Source organism: Carassius gibelio, chromosome B15 (assembly GCF_023724105.1).
Source record: "Carassius gibelio isolate Cgi1373 ecotype wild population from Czech Republic chromosome B15, carGib1.2-hapl.c, whole genome shotgun sequence".
Classification (NCBI taxonomy): Eukaryota; Metazoa; Chordata; class Actinopteri; order Cypriniformes; family Cyprinidae; genus Carassius; species Carassius gibelio.
In genome coordinates, this window is record NC_068410.1 from 19,188,354 (window position 1) to 19,206,122 (window position 17,769).

The 17,769-nt window shown below is 38.7% G+C and overlaps 2 protein-coding genes across 4 annotated transcripts; one reads left to right on the forward strand and one right to left on the reverse strand.

Annotated features, from left to right (window-relative positions):
• Window positions 1–593: 593 nt before the first annotated feature.
• Window positions 594–4,320, forward strand: fkrp (fukutin related protein). Of its 3 annotated transcripts, none has more exons than XM_052575934.1 (2): window positions 594–654; window positions 1,176–4,320. In XM_052575934.1, the coding sequence occupies exon 2, from the start codon at window positions 1,499–1,501 to the stop codon at window positions 3,107–3,109; it is 1,611 nt and encodes a 536-aa protein (XP_052431894.1). In that variant the 5' UTR covers window positions 594–654; window positions 1,176–1,498; the 3' UTR covers window positions 3,110–4,320. The 3 variants fall into 3 exon arrangements, with proteins under 3 accessions (XP_052431894.1, XP_052431891.1, XP_052431893.1); XM_052575931.1 differs by having other exon boundaries at window positions 621–769; XM_052575933.1 differs by lacking the exon at window positions 594–654 and adding an exon at window positions 730–883.
• Window positions 4,321–14,279, reverse strand: slc1a5 (solute carrier family 1 member 5). The gene is made up of 8 exons (XM_052575930.1): window positions 13,116–14,279; window positions 8,903–8,945; window positions 8,742–8,810; window positions 8,385–8,551; window positions 8,056–8,289; window positions 7,611–7,805; window positions 7,390–7,524; window positions 4,321–6,577 (listed from the first exon to the last, which is right to left on the reverse strand). The coding sequence occupies exons 1-8, from the start codon at window positions 13,661–13,663 to the stop codon at window positions 6,343–6,345; spliced, it is 1,626 nt and encodes a 541-aa protein (XP_052431890.1). The 5' UTR covers window positions 13,664–14,279; the 3' UTR covers window positions 4,321–6,342.
• Between the last annotated feature and the right edge of the window lie 3,490 nt (window positions 14,280–17,769).

The window sequence follows — 17,769 nt, forward strand, 5'->3', positions numbered from 1 at the left end:
CTTACAATATTTTAAATTCGTTGATTACAAAGATTTTTTTGCCGACCTGAAAAATGTAAATTCACCTCAGCAGTCTCTGTAAAATATATATATATATATATATATATATATATATATATATATATATATATATATATATATATATATATATATATATATATATTTAAATACGAGTCCAAGCATCACGGCTGGCTGTAATTGGTCCATTCTGACTAGCGATGAGAAAAGTAAAATGTGTCACGTGACGCATTTCTTCGCAGTCGTATACTAGCTTTCATTTTTTTCTGTTGTAAAGTTAAATTGTATGCTCTATATTGTCAATTGCGAAACTTTTTTTATTAATTAATTGATTTATTTAAAAATATATATTTTTATAAATGTTACATTAAATAAATATATATCGTATTTCTACATTTACTAAAATTAATAATAATAATACTAATAATAATAATAATCTGGTGTACAGATGACACTGAAGTTAAAAATACACAGTAGTGAAGCATTAAAAAGAAAAACATTTTAAGACCATCCTGTTAGCGCTAAGCCCCGCCCATTTGAGAACTCAAGTATCACGTTACGTGTCATTCTACTCGCTCGTTCTAGTTCTATGGATTTGATCGAGGCGACCCAGTTGTGCAAGCTTCCTGCTACATTGTGGGTTTTCTCTCGGGCTTCCTTTGCTCGTTTCCGAATTAAGCAGGGGGAAGACTAGCAAGAATACCGTGCAAACAATGTGCTGATAAGGAACACGTTGAATCAATCTTAAAACGTTAGTTTTCACAATCGTGATTTCTACCGTTTTGCATAACGTTACTGAAGATGCGTGCCATTGTATGCGCATGCTTTTAAGATCAGAGGCTGCATAGATCTACATGAATCGATGGTTGTAGGCTTGTTTGGGTTTCATTTTGCATGCACATTCTGCATTTGGAGGAACTGTCTCAAGTAATCAAATGATAGTTTCTCAAATACTAAAATTTAGAGCTCACCTCTTATTGGGAGAGCAGCTTGGTGTATTTCTAGGTTATCTTTGCTGGCTAGACTTAGTAGTGATGACAAATAGGCTTTTTGCAATGCAAACCTGATCTTTATTTCCCAAACATTTGCCTTGTACTTTGAAGAGCTCATGGTAAATTTGTTTATTAATATGTTCTTTGTTTTGTCTTCATGTTTAGCATTTTTTAATGGACTGTGGTGAACTAAAGGCACAACTGAAGGAGGGAATATGGAATCTGTCCGTAATTCTTTTTTTCCTGGATGGGATCAGCTGACACATCAGGAAGACATCAGCAGAAACTGATCTGGTCAAAGATGCTTCGTCAAATATTCAGCTCCCAAACGCTATCCACTTTGCTTGCTTTTTGGCCAGACCAGGATGATAATGTTCAACATTTCAGGAATTCGGACAGGTTGTGAGAATCAAGATTTTCTGTCCTCTCTCTGTTTGAGATTTGACTTACTGTATATATCATAAAAGTGTTTAACCACAAGAGCCATAATGCGTATCAGTTTTTGCCAGGCTCTGTTAACAGGAGCCATCATTTTGAATTTGCTCATTCTATATTATGTCTCACGGGCCCAGCAGCAGATGATGGAGAAGCGCCGGGAGCAAAGTAAAGGCTTAAAGAAAGCCTCTTTGCCTGTGGCTGGACTGGGAGCTATGGGTAATCTGGTAGGTGGAAGCATTGTTGGAGGTGTCAAAATGGGAGGCCTTGAGGCCAACATGCGTGGTCCACGCGTTACAATCCTCGTTCTTGAATTTGAAGACTTTGAAAACTACGTTGGTGATGTTGCACGCTCCTTTCTGCGCCAGAGACCAGAGTTGCCCTTCCTCGCTGTAGCTGAAAGTCCACCGTACCCTCCTCTGGCACTTCCAGAGGGAGCCCGGCTCCTGGTGTTGTCGCCGAGCCCTGACCAGCCTCCACAATCCCACCGCCCCGAGTTCAATGTGCAGACGGAGTTTGTTTTGTTAGTTCCAGATGGCGTCGAGCTGGACCACGGCCGACAAATCGAGCGTCTAATTCGGGAGCTGGAAGGGGAAGGTGGCGGTCCGGTCCGACTCGTTGCTGCCCCTGTGCTGACACGCTCGGCAGTGCAGTGCCTGCACCTTCGGGTGAATCTACGGGAATGGACCGCGACCTACACTTCTGCGGCCTCAGGGAGCAGCGGCAGCGTCTGCACAGCCCTGCAGGGAGACGCCGTGGTTCTTATCCGCACCGAGGACCTTTTCAATCTCTCGGTTCCCTTAGGGCGCCCCCTCATGTCTTCCTTGTTCATACAAACTTCTCTGCGCGGCTGGAAGGTCAAGCTCCTGGAGGGACCTTCGTTCTCTGCAAGTCATCGTCCGCTGTTTAGCTCAGCGCACAACCAGTGGAAGGCGGACAGTCGCCTGAAAGACGCCACCAATCACCTCATGCGTAGCTTCGGGATGAAGCGCGTGCTGCTGCCTGATGGTCGCGATCAGTGGTTTGGCTGCAGTAAAGAGACACCGCGATGTTTCGGCACAGTGCGTGACGATACACCGGAATACCTCTACCTAGAGCGCTGGACTCCTCCTTGCTGTTTGCGCGCCCTACGAGAGACCACTAAGTATGTTATCAATATCTTGGAAAGCTCTGGTGTGCGTTACTGGCTGGAAGGCGGTTCCTTGTTGGGAGCAGCCCGACACCAGGATATAATCCCATGGGACTATGACGTGGATTTAGGCATCTACTTGGAGGACATTCCAAATTGCGACTACCTAAAGAACCTGGACTCCGGCTCACTGGTGGATGCTAACGGCTACGTGTGGGAGCGAGCGGTGGAAGGCGACTTCTATCGTGTGCAGTATAGTGAAGCCAACCATTTGCATGTGGACTTGTGGCCCTTCTACCCTCGCAATGGAGTTATGACCAGAGACACTTGGACTGAGCACAAACAAGACGTGGAGTTCCCAGAGCATTTTTTGCAACCCCTGGTGCCAATGCAGTTCGCCGGCATCACTGCTTATGGTCCGAACAACCACCGTGCCTTCTTGGAACTCAAGTTTGGGGAAGGGGTTATTGAGAACCCCCAGTATCCGAACCCTGCCAAGAAAAGACTGGACAGGAGTCGCACGTTAGGATCGTAGCAAGCAGTAACTTGATGTGCCACAAGTACACAACACTGCATTTGTTGCATTTCTGACATTGTAAACTCTGTAGAGTATTACTATCAGACTTAAAGGTTTTGAACTGTGTCTGATCACTTGAACGTTCGCATTTCTTGCCGATTTTATTAATTGTATGTGTGTTGTGGTTTGGGGAGTTATAAAGTCCCAAAAGTAGTCTAAATATACGGTATGTAACAATGGTAATAAAAGTTCTAAAATCTAAGGATTTAATGTTTCACACCGCAGCCTCCCAAGAATTCACAAACATTAACTTTATTACATCTGTTTATGTAGCTATTAAAGGTAATATTTTTACTTTGTGTTCTTGTTTCATGTACTTACTATAATGATAATAATAATAATACATTATGCATAAGTAACCCTAAGCCAAACCCTAATTCTAAACCTAACTGTATAGTAAGCACATATTACTCGGTACTTACATGTATAATTACACTGTAATAAGGACACCTTAAAATAAAGTATCTAGCAATTAAACACTAAACAAGTGTTAGATTTTTAAACTGATTGTCAGAGAAACACCAGTTTTAAAGAGCCTATATTGCTTATTGCATTAGTGCTTTATGTAGAGTAAATGCTGGTATATGGGAACCTGATTTATGTTCGTATGTCCACAAGTGAAACATTGAATTAACAACCTAGGCAGCTCATTAAAATCTTGAAAGGACTTCACTGCTTTTCAACTTAATGGTCATTATTATACCACCATGAACTTTGTAGAGTGTAGGAAGTGTTTTGTGACATGTGGTAACACTGGTGTACATTGATGTTAAAAGAGGATGTAATGATCTTTGAAGAAGGTTTTTTTTGTCTCGAATGGTTTTCCTGTGTAAATGGTTGTAAACGGAAAGGGTTACACAAAGAGCCAGTGAAAAGAAGCTACTGTTTGATGCACATATTCACTTTATTTATGATATTTTCACCTTTCTGCATGAAAATAACTGTACCTTTGTTTTTTTTTTTTTAGTTTGATCTCAATTTTGTTTTAATGTAACTCATTCTTTACACAATTGTTTTGTCATGGTGGCGCACAAATATACAGTGCTACGTAATGTTCATTATGTAAATGCATTATGACCACCAAATATGTAACAAACAGCATAACACCACACTTTGACTTAATATCTCAAATGTATTTCAGATGTCCTGAAATAAACCATCTCACAGAATTACTTTTCGAGTTTTTAATTGTAAAAATTTCAGTAAAATGTTGAATGAACCACAAGGTGGCGCAACAGGACATGAAGCCAAACATGCTGGCCTTTGAAGCAATCATTATACAAAATGCCTGAACACAGAAAGCCACAATTATAAACATGATATAGATAAATATGATAAACAAACAAGTGGTTCAGTTACCTGAACTCATAATAAAGAGAACATCACTGCTGATTTATTAAGAAAAAAAAAAACTTTATTATGCAGTCTGTGTGGAGTACACTGGATTTCTTAACAGTACTCTTTGGCATCAAGTAGCCATTTATAACGCAACCACACATTAAATTCGCACACGGACACATATCCATATCATCGGGGCAGCTACGCTTCAGCCGCCTGGAATGAGAAGCCTTTACAGTACTGGCTTTGAAAGGAGTGATGACCGTCACGCAGAACAGCTGAGATTTGAAATACAACTTGAGCACAGAACAGAAATGAGAGACGAAATGTTAATTATGCAGATCATAAGCACCATATTTTAGTAATACATATTGATAAATTAATATGAAAAATTACAACTGTTTCTTTGGTCAGATTTAACCTTTCTTCCATCAACTAGAAGTTTTGATTTCTACAAAAATGGGCTATTAAGTCTTTCTCATCACGGTGACAAACACTTGGTCAACATGCAGTAGAAAGGCAATTGTCTCTCAGCGTCATCCAATACCTTCCTCCTTCTGGTGTGTTTAGGCTATACATTTCTAAGACATATATATAAAAAAACTAAACAAGTAATCCAGTTCAACTCGTAAAGTTAACTATTGTTAGAAAATGGCAGGCATTTTATATTTGTGCTTTTCTGCAATAACATACATAGGGAAATAAAAAATAAAAATAAAAAAAAGATACCAGAAGTACTTTTAAAAAGCAAACAAAATTGATACTTCATTTTTTTAGATTTAAAAAAAATCTAATTTTTTTTGTACACGAAAAAAAACATTAAAAAAAAAATATTGCGCGACAGTGTGCGATAGAGAGAGAGAGCATGTTAAACTTTTTAACACATCCGACATGTTCCTAAACATGTTCCTTATTTGATCTTAAATACAAAATTGACAAAAATCTCAGTTCCAGTCTTGATTCATGCTCTAATCTATGGCTTTCTTCTTAAACAGAACAAAACGGATCGGTTTACAGCTCTTGACCTCCGTTGCTCATTGACTTCCACATAAGTAACTCCCTCAACAGCAGGCTTCAAGGCTCTTATCTAAACAGCCTCAGAGCTTTAAGACAAGGAGTACTTTGCATGTGACCCATATATCATTGTGCTTACATTCCTGTCTGACCTTAGGATACAACTTGACCCCAAAGAGCCTGCTGTGAAATGTATAAAGACAAAGACGCAGAAGGTAAAACATTGTCCCTTGCCTGTCAGTCAGGTTTCCAGCACTACTCTTTTGGCTCCTCTAGTAGCAAGTTTAGTGAAGGTATTTACACCTGTTAGATGGACCTACATCTGAGGAGCCTGATGTGGTATAAAGGGAATCGGCACGGATGAGGTATTCCAGAATAACGGACCATAAAGCCACCTAAAACCATGTTTGGTGTGTTTGGTGTGTTTCAAAGATGCAGTGAAATTCTTTGGCTTATTAGATGTTTTGCATTAAAAAGGTGTTCTGAGGTTTAACTCAATAGCACATAATCAGAACTATTAGGGCATGCGTAAAAATAATAGTAATATAAATAAATTATTTTTGAAAGGCCGGAGTAAGTTTTTTTATAAAAGGAGTGAATTCCAAAACGTCTGACCAGCATCTAATAAATAATTGTTCAAGCATTTTTCCGATCTAAATGTGCGTACGTTTTGGCAGACTCCTTCAGAGTTGAGCTTAGAGGAGGGTCAAAAGGATGTAGTCTTTGTCCTGTCTTAATCTTAACCTGTATCTCTCCCATGGTCACCGCGTGGATGCAGAGATTGATTTAGTGAGATCAGACAGGTCCTGAAGGAAAGTTTGTTGTAATATTGTTCAAGTCTACATATAGGACTCCTCTTCACAGGGTTTCGGTCCAGCGACTTCTTCCAATTCAAGTTTTCCCTGTTTCTCGATGAGAGGTGAACTTTCTGGCCTGGAGGCGGGGTCTTCTTTCTCCACTCGCACTTTGTTTAGCTCCGCCCCCTCTTTACTGGACTCACGGTCCACAAAATACTGCAGAAGACCTGCTCCGTAGGCGTCGCCTTCAACATTGATGACCGTGCAAGTTCGATCGCTAAATGAAGAAACAAGAATTAAAAAAAAATATCTTCACTGTACAAAAATAATGAGGACATTAAATAAAAGTAACAATTATCCTCGAGCACTCATTAGTTTGTACAAATACATCAAAATAATAATACTAAATATGTTATCTAATTTTATAAGATATTAGATTAATAAAATATCCATCTATCGATCTATCTATTAGTGTTGCCAAATGATTAATCACAACCAAAACTTTTTTGTTTACATAATATATGTATGTGTACTGTTTATTTAATATGTACATATAAATACACATCAAGTATATTTTGAAAATATCTATATATGAATATAAAATATACATAATCATACAAAAAAAAATTTCTTCATATATATATATATATATATATATACATACACACACACACAAATATACACTGTACTCAATAGTGATTAATTGTTTGACAGCACCTATATACACACACACATACAATTATCTTATCCTCAATCTTAATTTCTTAATATTTAAATATTCACAAGACATTACATGAATACATGCATATTTAAATAAAAACATCTTATCCTCGACTCCTATTTCAAATAGGATTTGTATTTACATCATCATTAAATAATTTCATCATGTTTTAATTATGTATTGACTTTATATTTTAATTTCCAGTCATTTTCTTTAATAATAAAACACTATATTACTGAAATGAAAACGTATTTATTCAAATCAAAACCATCAGCAGTCTTTTCCCACCCCCTACCTCCCCCCGATCCATACTCCAGCTTTACCATCTTTCTATTTTGCCCACAAAAACATCTAAACCAGATACTCACACAAGCCAGTCCACAGCCAAGATGAGGGACAGATCGTTGGTGGGCAGGCCTATTGACTCCAAAATGATGGCCAGCGTCAGCACCCCTCCAGCAGGGATCCCAGCAGCACCCACGCTCGACGCCGTCGCAGTCACGCTACAAACAGAGAGAAGGTCATACGGTCAAAGCCTACGTCTTCCAATCAGAGCCGGGCGAGTACGGAGGTGGATGACTGAACTCACAGGATGGTGATGACCTGGACGAAGTCCAGTGGGATTCCGTTCAGCTGAGCGATGAACACCGCAGCTACGCACTGGAAACAAGCGGCTCCGTCCATGTTGACAGTCGCTCCGATGGGCAGGATGAAGCGGCTGATGTGCTTGGACACGCCGTTGTTCTCCTCCACACACTTCATCATAAGGGGCAACGTGGCAGAGCTGATGATAAAAATCTGACTGTCATTTCCTACTTAATTATGCATTTGCGAAATTCTGTTAAGCCAAAAAAGGCCCATCAATGAACAGTTCCTTCTTATCTTAATGTAAAGAACATTTTAAATTTCAAATAACCTCTTTCCACTATAAAGAAAGTTTTGTGCAATTGAAAAGTTCCCTGGATGTTAATTGTTCTTAACGGAACCGTAGATGCCAATGAAGAAGAAGAGCGTAATTTGCTGCAATCATTTACCTAGAGGAGGTTCCAAAGGCAGTGGCCAAAGCAGTGACCAATCCCAGCAAGAAAGTGTATGGATTCTTCCGTGTGATCACGAAGTAAATGAGCGGGAGGACGAGGATACCATGGATGGCATGGCCAATGACGCAGCAGACGATGTACTTCCCCAGGCTGGCGAACAGCAAGCCAACATCCTCCATTTCTACAATCTTAGCAGCGACCAGGAACATAATACCCAGTGGGGCATACCTGCAGAAAAGAAGGAATACAGAAGGGAAGTGAAGAGACGAATCCATAGGACACCACAGTTCAAACACTGGAAAAAGCACATGCTGTTCCCTTACCACATGATCCAGGAGACCAACACCATGGTGGCCTCGTTGAAAGAGTTGAAGAACTTGATAAGGATCTCTCCTTCCTCTCCAAGTTTCCTCAAGGCCACACCAAACGCCATGGCAAAAACAATGAGCCCCAGGATGTTCATTCCATCCACTTCTTTGCCAGTTGGAATCTTAACACAAAGATAAAAATGACTGAATAGACATAAAAAAATAGAAATATTATTAAACCACTCAGATTTCATACATACATCTCTTAGATCATAATTCGACCATTTTACTGTGATGATAAATTCTTACATTATACATGCATTTAAAGAAAACTCGGACTTGACTAGAGGTGTTATATCTTGGACTTGGTACCTTTTCCACAGTGAAGGCAGTCAAGCTGCTGGAGTTGGTAATATTTTTAACCTTGTAAACAGTGGTATACTGTGAAGGAGAAAAAAATGTTCAGAATCACATAATAACACATCACATATAAAACAAAATCAATAGTTTAAACAAACGATTGTTAAACCCACCGACTGAAAGGCAGCTGATACCAGGTTCGAAGGGAAGATGTTTCTGAAAGAAGATGACAGGGAGGAGTTATACGTACATCTGATATGCTCTCAAATCAGACTTCAACTAATGAATTAGTCCATTACACTGAACAAAGCTAGTGGTCGACCGATACGGGTTTCTTGGCAGCCGATATCTTGGAAAGCAGAGTGTGAAATTGGCCGATATACATTTAATTTAATATTTAAGAAATTTGAAATAATTTGATAATTAATAAAAAAAAAAAATAACCATATGTATACTTTAGAAGGCAAAGTGTTTTTTCACAAATATTTAATACAAATAAAAAAATTAAAAGTAAACTATTACATATCTATCTGTATTATACAGAACTGAATGACAACAACGCACAAGAAAGATAATGTGAATGTGTTCAGCGCAGTCAAAATAAAAGTCCAGCCTCGAACACATCGGCCAAACAGAAAAATTTATCTGCCGATATTTTAAAATGGTCAAATATCGGCCGATATCGTCCCCTATAACAACTGAAGTATACCTTCACAAACATGGTGCAGAACAAGGTAATGAGAGAACAAAGATCCAATTCTACCCTTCACAGATATTGCCCACTGGCACTAAAATCCTCTAAGTCCTAGGCAGCCAATTCCTGACCGGCCTGGCCTCATGTGGAAATAACCTGAAGAATTTATTCTGATTATATCCCTCCACTAATCCCAGTACCACACATTCCCTCTATCCCTATAACCCCATTCCCCTCCAATGGAGATGGGCACTAGGACCTGCCTGGAGGTGAAGATTAATGACAAATGCAGACATTTATTCAGGAATATCCCAGCATCCCTGACCTTAATATAGTGTGCATACAAAAAAAGGAGGAAGTCTTTGATCTGATGGAGTTATAATCCCTGGTATTAATTCTGTGTGCTACCTTTTTCCAAGTAAAATCACAAAAGCAGCTGTGCTTGAGTTACATTTCCACAAAAAAATGCACCATTACAGGCCGGATTCTGAAAAAGTGTGGAATCTGTTGCCCATAGTGAGCTCTCCAATACATTGCAATCATTCCCGCTAACATCTAAAGAAGTCTGGAAGGTGTAAAGAGACTATTATAATTAAAAAATAGTGCAGCTGGAGCAAGATGAGACTGGAAAACTTCAAATTGCTGTGCTGTGCAACAGGCTGCATCCCAGACAGCAGGTCACTGCCAAAAACCAATGCCAGTGGTCGTCTCTCTTCTCAGATTTCCTTCGTCTGAACATTGAGGAAAGTTAGAACTGAAACCAGCATAGCAACACCAGTAAAACCAGTTCATGCCACTGAAATATGGCATTATTGACACATGCAAATGTTGTGACTGGTTTTCAAAGCGTCACATTCAAATCCAGCTGGGTGGGCTGAGCATTTGTCCAACATTTACAGCTCATACAATTTCACGACTCAAAGCATTCCAAATATGGCTTTAAGATGTGATGGAAGTTCCGGCTTTTACATTGGTGTAAACAGTGAGACACGTCAAACAAGACCTCTCCGAAACCTGGCGCTCCACACACCCTATCAAAGCTTTCGTCAAAGATTTATCCTTAGTTCAGTGTGTGTTGACATGCTAAAAGTAACTATTAACAGGTAAATGTACCTAACACTCTGACTTTGCTCTGTCTAAAATAAACTTTTACACAAAAAAAAAAAAAAACATGATGGGGAAACGGTGGGTTTCACACGTATTGTACAAAAAAGCACACGCTAATGCATTAAAGGAACAATTTACCCAGGAATCATTTACTGTCATTCTGAACTCATCTGACTGGCTTTCATTGGAAAAGCACAAATTTGCAGAATGTCCAAGCTGCTTTTTAATACAATGAAAATGAATGGTGACCCAACAGCCCGTTCACTTTAACTGTAGTGAATGAACGTTCTTCAAAACTTAGTGTTCTTCAAAAAAAGAAGGTCATAAGGGTTTGCAACAACAAGACTCACTTAACCTTTAAGATAAATTATTTTGTGTAACAAGGCAAGGAGGGCTTGTTCCAAAATATTGTTGAGGGATCCAGACAAGGCAATGCAACTTCAGATAACAGCAAGTCTAAACTTGTAGAAACCGAAAAATCTAATGTGAGAGAGTTATAAGGAAACATACATTCAGACAAGCAAGCCTAATGTACATGCCAGAACCTGCTGTATGTAGACTTTCTATAGAAAGACCATCCAACTGCGTGCTTGCCAGAGTGTGAAATTAGCAAGGCTCCACAGTGGTCCTTGAGATCGTGTGGCAGGATTTAGTCACGGTGAGAGCCCAAGAGAGAACCCCCCTTTAGATGGATGACACAAGCCACATCAGCTGGCTAATTAACCCTGCTTCTATAGTGCATGTCTGTGTGTGTTTGCACGTGTGTGTGTTGGCCTCACGTGGCTTCCCCGGAGATGCAGCCAAAGAAGAAACATCTCAAATGTTTCAGTTTGGTTTTAAATTAGGATACTAATTATGGAACAAAACCACAATAGCTTCAGAATCCTGGTGAGATTAATCTGAGTAACTGGTCAGAAACAAGTATGACATGACATAATTTGACTTTTACAGTTAAAACAAAAACAAAAAAGATGTACATGCACACAGGTTTTTAGAGGGAAAATCTAACTTATTTTGGAATTAGAAGTTATTAAACTTTTAACCCAAAGCTATCTCAAAGCGGTTACAAAACAGGCTTTTGGCTCCTTTTGTCACGTGGGAATGAATGCACGACTGTTAGCAACTGAAACCCTCAAATTATGAACCATTATTCCCTTAATGGTCTTGAAACTGAAAACCGAAATCAATAGCTAAAAAACATCAAGAGAGGGAAGAACTGCTGCATTCATGTTTAAGTGACCGGATTTCCAAAATGAAATTATTGTTGAAATTAATATTATTGTGGATGAATAATGGGACAATTATTTAATATACATACACACACACACACACATATACATACATACATAAACTTTAATAAATAAATGCATTTAATCCAAACAGACTTACAGTGCATTTAAACTAACAGATTTTACCTAACATATACTATATTAAAATATATTAATGTGTGTGTGTGTGTGTGTATATATATTTTAGGTGCGTGTGTTCTTATACATCCATGTATGCATGTATGTGTTTTCTTTATAAAAAGCTATGGTAGTACAGGCTAATGCTCTGGTAGCTGTGGCAAATTTTGTGAGCCGAGTGAAATTTTCAAGGACAGTAGAAAAAAACTATTTTAGTTAGTTATACAGTTTCTCTTGGGTCAGTTCACCCTGAAGTGTGTCAGTGTAAATATTAGCATTAATTTTGTATATCTTCATATTAACATTCTCATCTTCAGTGGTAGTTAGAAAGTTTACAAGTTGTTTACTAAACGTCTTTTGCTGTTGTTAAATGAGAACAGAATGTTCTCTTCACGTCATTCTGTTGAACACATGATGAAATCTGACCAGGACAACAAGACCAAACCCTAAAACTGTATGATTATAGGGTTTCCTTGTGGAATGCAAGGAATTTCTGCCTCTGCCGAAAAAATTAATCGACGTTTTCTTTAGAATTTATACTTGTTTTGTTCTATTAAGCTGTTCGGTATACCGCTGAAAAAAATATTCCGGCATTTGCTTTCTCTAGTTAAGGAAACTACACACCCGGAAAAGGGAAGATGCCATATCTTTGAAAAAAAAGGGGGCCACCCGCAGCTGATGCAACTGTAGCGTCTGCTTACAGCACATGCATGGAGAGAGCAACGTCACGCAGTTCTCGTCAGTATCGGAGAACGGAAATAATAGTAACAGGGTTTGAGCGTGCATTGGAAAAACCTTTTAACTCTACTTACGTAAAACGTTAGAAATTAGTATCGCCTTTCTTGTTCGTTTTCATATTTACTTAATATTCCTTTCCTCGCCCTGTTTGGCAAAGCTGCGCAGGCAGTTAACGTTACTGAAAGGAAGTTAGAAACACGCGGTTCATTTCCAGAATTCATGGGTTATAACAGCCGACTTAACGTCGGTTTGCGAAATTCACATCGATATCGACAATGCCACACAGTAAATATACCGTCAAAACGTTATAATGTTTATCATATATAAGATTAGCATAAAACTAATCATATAAAAAGTTTTTGGAACCCTAGAGCTCCGGTTTCGAACGCCGAAGCGCGGGATGTTGGGACACGTGTTCACTGTTGGACTTTGGGGACTCACCTGATCAAGTCTAGAAACGAGTCGATGACTTCTTTGGCTTCAGGAACCTGTGTTTCGTCCTGGTAGAGGTTGGATATTTTTTTGCCGTCGCTGGAGCCCGGCTGTATGATGAACGCCATGATAACGCCGATGGCGGACGAGATCAGAGTGGTCACTAGGAAGAAGAGCATCGCCCAGCCGCCCAGCTTGCCCAGGGCTTTGGGGTCCAGGCTGGCCGCACCGGACACCAGACTGCAGACCACCAGAGGAATGATGATCATCTTGAGCAGGCGGATGAGGAGCTCGCCGGGGAACCCGAAGTAAAGGATCTGCGTGCGGCTCAAGCCGGCGCTTCTCACGCCGAGCCCGATGAAGACACCGACAATGACCGCAGACACCGTCAGGATGACCAGCAGATTGGCCATGACGAAGCGCTTCATCTTCTGCCCGGTGCTCTCCGGCGCGCTCCTCTTGTGATCACCCAAACCGTTGGCGAGGGTCGGGTCGTCCTGGTGCGCTTCACCGTTGGACATCTTTCCGTCTTCTATTGAGATCTTTTCGTCTACCATTGTGCTGCCTGAAGTTGGAAGAGTTAGTGTAAAAGTCTTAAGTGTCTTTGGTGTGAGCTGATCGTCTCTGCTCGTTCCTCGTGCTGGCAGCGTGGACCTGACAGCGAGAAACGCGCGAGGAGTTTCCTCTAGTTGTGCGTCATGGGGCGGGGTCTGGAAAACATTACAGCTATTTCCTCTCGAGAGACCCCAAGAGGGAGAGAACAAGCAGAAAGCATTTTTGTTACTCCTTATTTAAAAATGTAAAAATGTAACAAAATAAGGGATGGAAAAGTGATCATTCAAAACACTTTGTACGAACATTTTGTAATTAATTGATATGATATGTCATTCAATGTAATTCAATAAATGTTATTTCACATATTTTCAAAATATTGCTAATGTGACAAAAGTCACCAAGTGTCATCTAACTACGAAATAAAAGATTTTTTTTTTAAATTTCGAAATATAAAGATATAAAGAGGGCCAGGGATTGAGTAAAGATCATGTTCCATGAAGATATTTTATACATTTTCTACTGTAAATATATCGAAACTTAGTTTTTGTAATATACACTTCTAAGAAATTCATTTTAAATGCAAATTTCTCAATATGAATTTTTGCACCCTCAGATTTCAGACTTTCAAATAGTTGTATATTGGCCACATATTGTTCTATCCTAACAAACCGTAAAAAAAATTATACTTATGACTGGTTTTGTGGTCCACAGTCATATATTATTAAACCAACTTGTCCACTTATCATAACCATTGGTGTTTCTCATATGAATATTATTAGAGATTTCTGCTAGTGTGATTTGAGCTAAAGAAACACTAATTATGATAACGTTTTTGTCTGATGGTTTGAAAAAAAAATCATGCTTTTCATTCTCTTAGCCATCAATTTGCTAAAATGTAAAATAGCTAGAATTTCCATGTGCTGATTCCCCTATTCAAGTACATAGGAGCTGTACTTGTATGGCTGTTGCTTTCATAGAGAGAGAGAAGAAAAAAATGCTTACCAACAAGATGGCCACCAATTTGATTGTCTTGACCTACATGGATACTGGCTGAAAACTGGTGTTCTATTTGTACTATTTCTGCCTTATCTTTATATGACAGCAATAGTAAGAGTGGTATGCTTATCCAAATTCAGCCTTGGACTCATCCCTGACCTAAAAAAAAAAAAAAACACCTGTCCCAACCTCTACACCCAACAAGGCTTGCTGGCTTTCCAAGGAATACATGTGCAGAGCGTCAAAAACGACAATATCTCATTGTTAGCAGAAATCGAGTCCTCACTTCTGTAATCAAATATGCTGAAGATCGAGGTCTCTGCATGGAGCCAGAGTCACATTATCTTTAATAAACAAAAGCCCTCATTTTATTTAAACAGGTTTTTTTCTTCTTCTTTCAGCGTGGTGCTATGGAAAGAGATTTCATGTTAATAAGAGCAGTCCACACACTATAAACAGTGCTAGTGCACACATCAGGGGTCCCTTTTGGAAAGCTAAGGGTGTGCTTATATAAGGTTCATCTTTTCTGTACTGGACCGTGTGAACCGTATTTCACAGAAGAATGACATTCCACTGATATTGTGTGCTGGTCCGAGAGAGAGATTTGAGTGCCAGAGATCCATACGGTGAGAGAGGATGATGTGCGGATCGTTTGAAGCAAGGGGCCTCTCTTCTCAAAACAGAGCGCTCGCTCTCTCCTGTGTGTGTCACACACGCCACGACCTCGATGCCCTTGAATAAACACCACTGCCTTGCATGACAGAAACCTGTTCCACCTGGGATTTATTACATACTACAGTAGATCTGAGCAAAACCCCTTAATGTTTCACTTCCTGCTAGCAGGGAATGCTCTTCTAAACTTTTTTTTTTTTTTTTAATGCATATTCGGAAAATAATGTTTTATAATGTTGGCAAAATGTTAGAATATATATTTTGTCAACTAGGCTTCTGGAGGTGGAGAAGGCCTTTTGATATTTCTGCCATATTTTTTTGCACTGGTTTGAATGTTGCTGAGGCATTTTACAACTGCGGTGTCATTTTCAGTGGATTTGCCTGCGTTTTTGTTTTTAATTTCAAAACTAATGGGAATACATAGAATCTGCATTAGCAGCTGTTGCTGATTACAGTCACAATGTACTACAAATTAAATCATTGTTTTATTACATTATGTGTTTTTTTTATATAAAATAACGTTAATTTGCAAATTTTCTGAGGAACATTTTAATGAGGAAGAAACTAAAATATAAATTAAATATTTAAAATGAGAGACAATATATTTTAGATAAAATACGATTAATAAGATAAGATTTATTTGGTAATTTATTTAATTGTTTTCTTTATTTTAAAAAATGCTAGAATTTTGAACATTTTTGCTGCTCAGATTAATTTCAAACTAGAAAAAAAAATAGAGAAGTGATGCTTTTAATGTTTTAAATAGTTGCTTTTTAATTAAATAAATTAAATGTAAATATTTATAATAAGACAATGTATGCTATAAAAAAATCTGTTTTGTCTATTATTTGACTGCTGTGATAGGATTAGTTCTAATATAACAATTAATATTCTATAATTAATTACTCACCCATTGTGCACAAACAAATAAAAAATAATAACTTGTTTATGCTCAGGAGTAAGCATGCATGCTGAACGTAAGCAACACTGATTATGTTGATTTATACGGTGTTAACTCAGGGAGAAGAATTGCTGAATAAATTATGTTTGTTTTCTTTGTGCACAAAAAGTATTCTAGTAGGTTTGCGAAATTGAAGTTGAGCCACTGATGTCATATGGACTATTTTACGTTTCTGGACCTGGGAACATTTCAGTTGGGTTGCTGTCTATGGGATTAATTTGTTTTCCGAAGACGAACAAAGGTCTTACGGGATTGGAACAACATGAAGGTGAGTAATTAATGACACGATTTTCATTTTTGGGTGAACTAAACCTTTTGACTTTTTGTCCAAATGACTGATAGGATCTGCTAACAGATAACTATAACAAGTATTAACACATTTCTGTTATGACATTTTCATCTGGTGAAAAAAAAAAGTATTATGCATTAATGCATGCCAGTTGGCCGTTCTTTTCCTGCCTCAGTACTGTTACAATAGAAGCAGTGATGGCATACAAAAGGCGAACAGAGTAAAATGACCTTTAATAACAAGGAAAGGGAGAAAGCTGGATACAATGCAGTAGGTTTTCATGTCATGGGAAAGCAAGCCCAGAGCACAGAGATTGTGAATTAAAGCACCAGAATGGCATCAGTCGAGAAACCAGATACTTTATGTCTATCTCGCAAACCTGGCACCCTTCCTGTGGTTCTCTTCAGCCTCTGCATTACATTCACACAGAGACTGCATTGTTCAGAAAAGTACAAGATCGCAAGAAAACAACAGTCCAAAAAGAGGGTTACAGGCGGTTATATAAGAACATGTGTGGTGACATGTTACCTTGACAACATATGATGAATGTGGTTGTCAGGTATGTGTGTGCGACTTTGCCACACGTCACGTGCTTATAAATAGAAAGTTGTTCTGAACTGGCATTTGGTATAGAAACTTTGCAGTATTTGAACATACTGTAACTTTTGGGTAGAGGCATCTCAAATAGTTTTAAATGTAAACTCAAAGAGTCCCCTGTGTGGAGCTCCTCTGAGAGCAGATGATGTAAAATGCTGAGTCACCCTTACTGAGCTGAATCAATGGATATACAAGCTGTTATACATCGTCTGCACCGAAATGATGGAATGCAGCTTATTCCAGAATAAAGGTTCCTTCAAAAGTGGAAATGTTCTTGTCAGGTCATGCTACAGATCTATTCAGCCATGCTTTTCTTCACTGGAGAACGTCCAGAATGCAGAAACAGACATGTGGTGAGATATGAATAAAACTGCTGAATCATGATACGTAAGTGCTTCTGCTCTCCTTATAAACTGGGGCTAGTCAGGACAAGTCCATTTATTGTGTCTAACACTTTTTACAATGCACATTGACTCAGAGCAACTTTACAGATAATAATGATGATAATGTTCATCGTATATACATGCCTTAGTTTCATTTACATCCGACTGATAATATAGTTTACAGTCTGTGACAATATAAACAATCAAGTA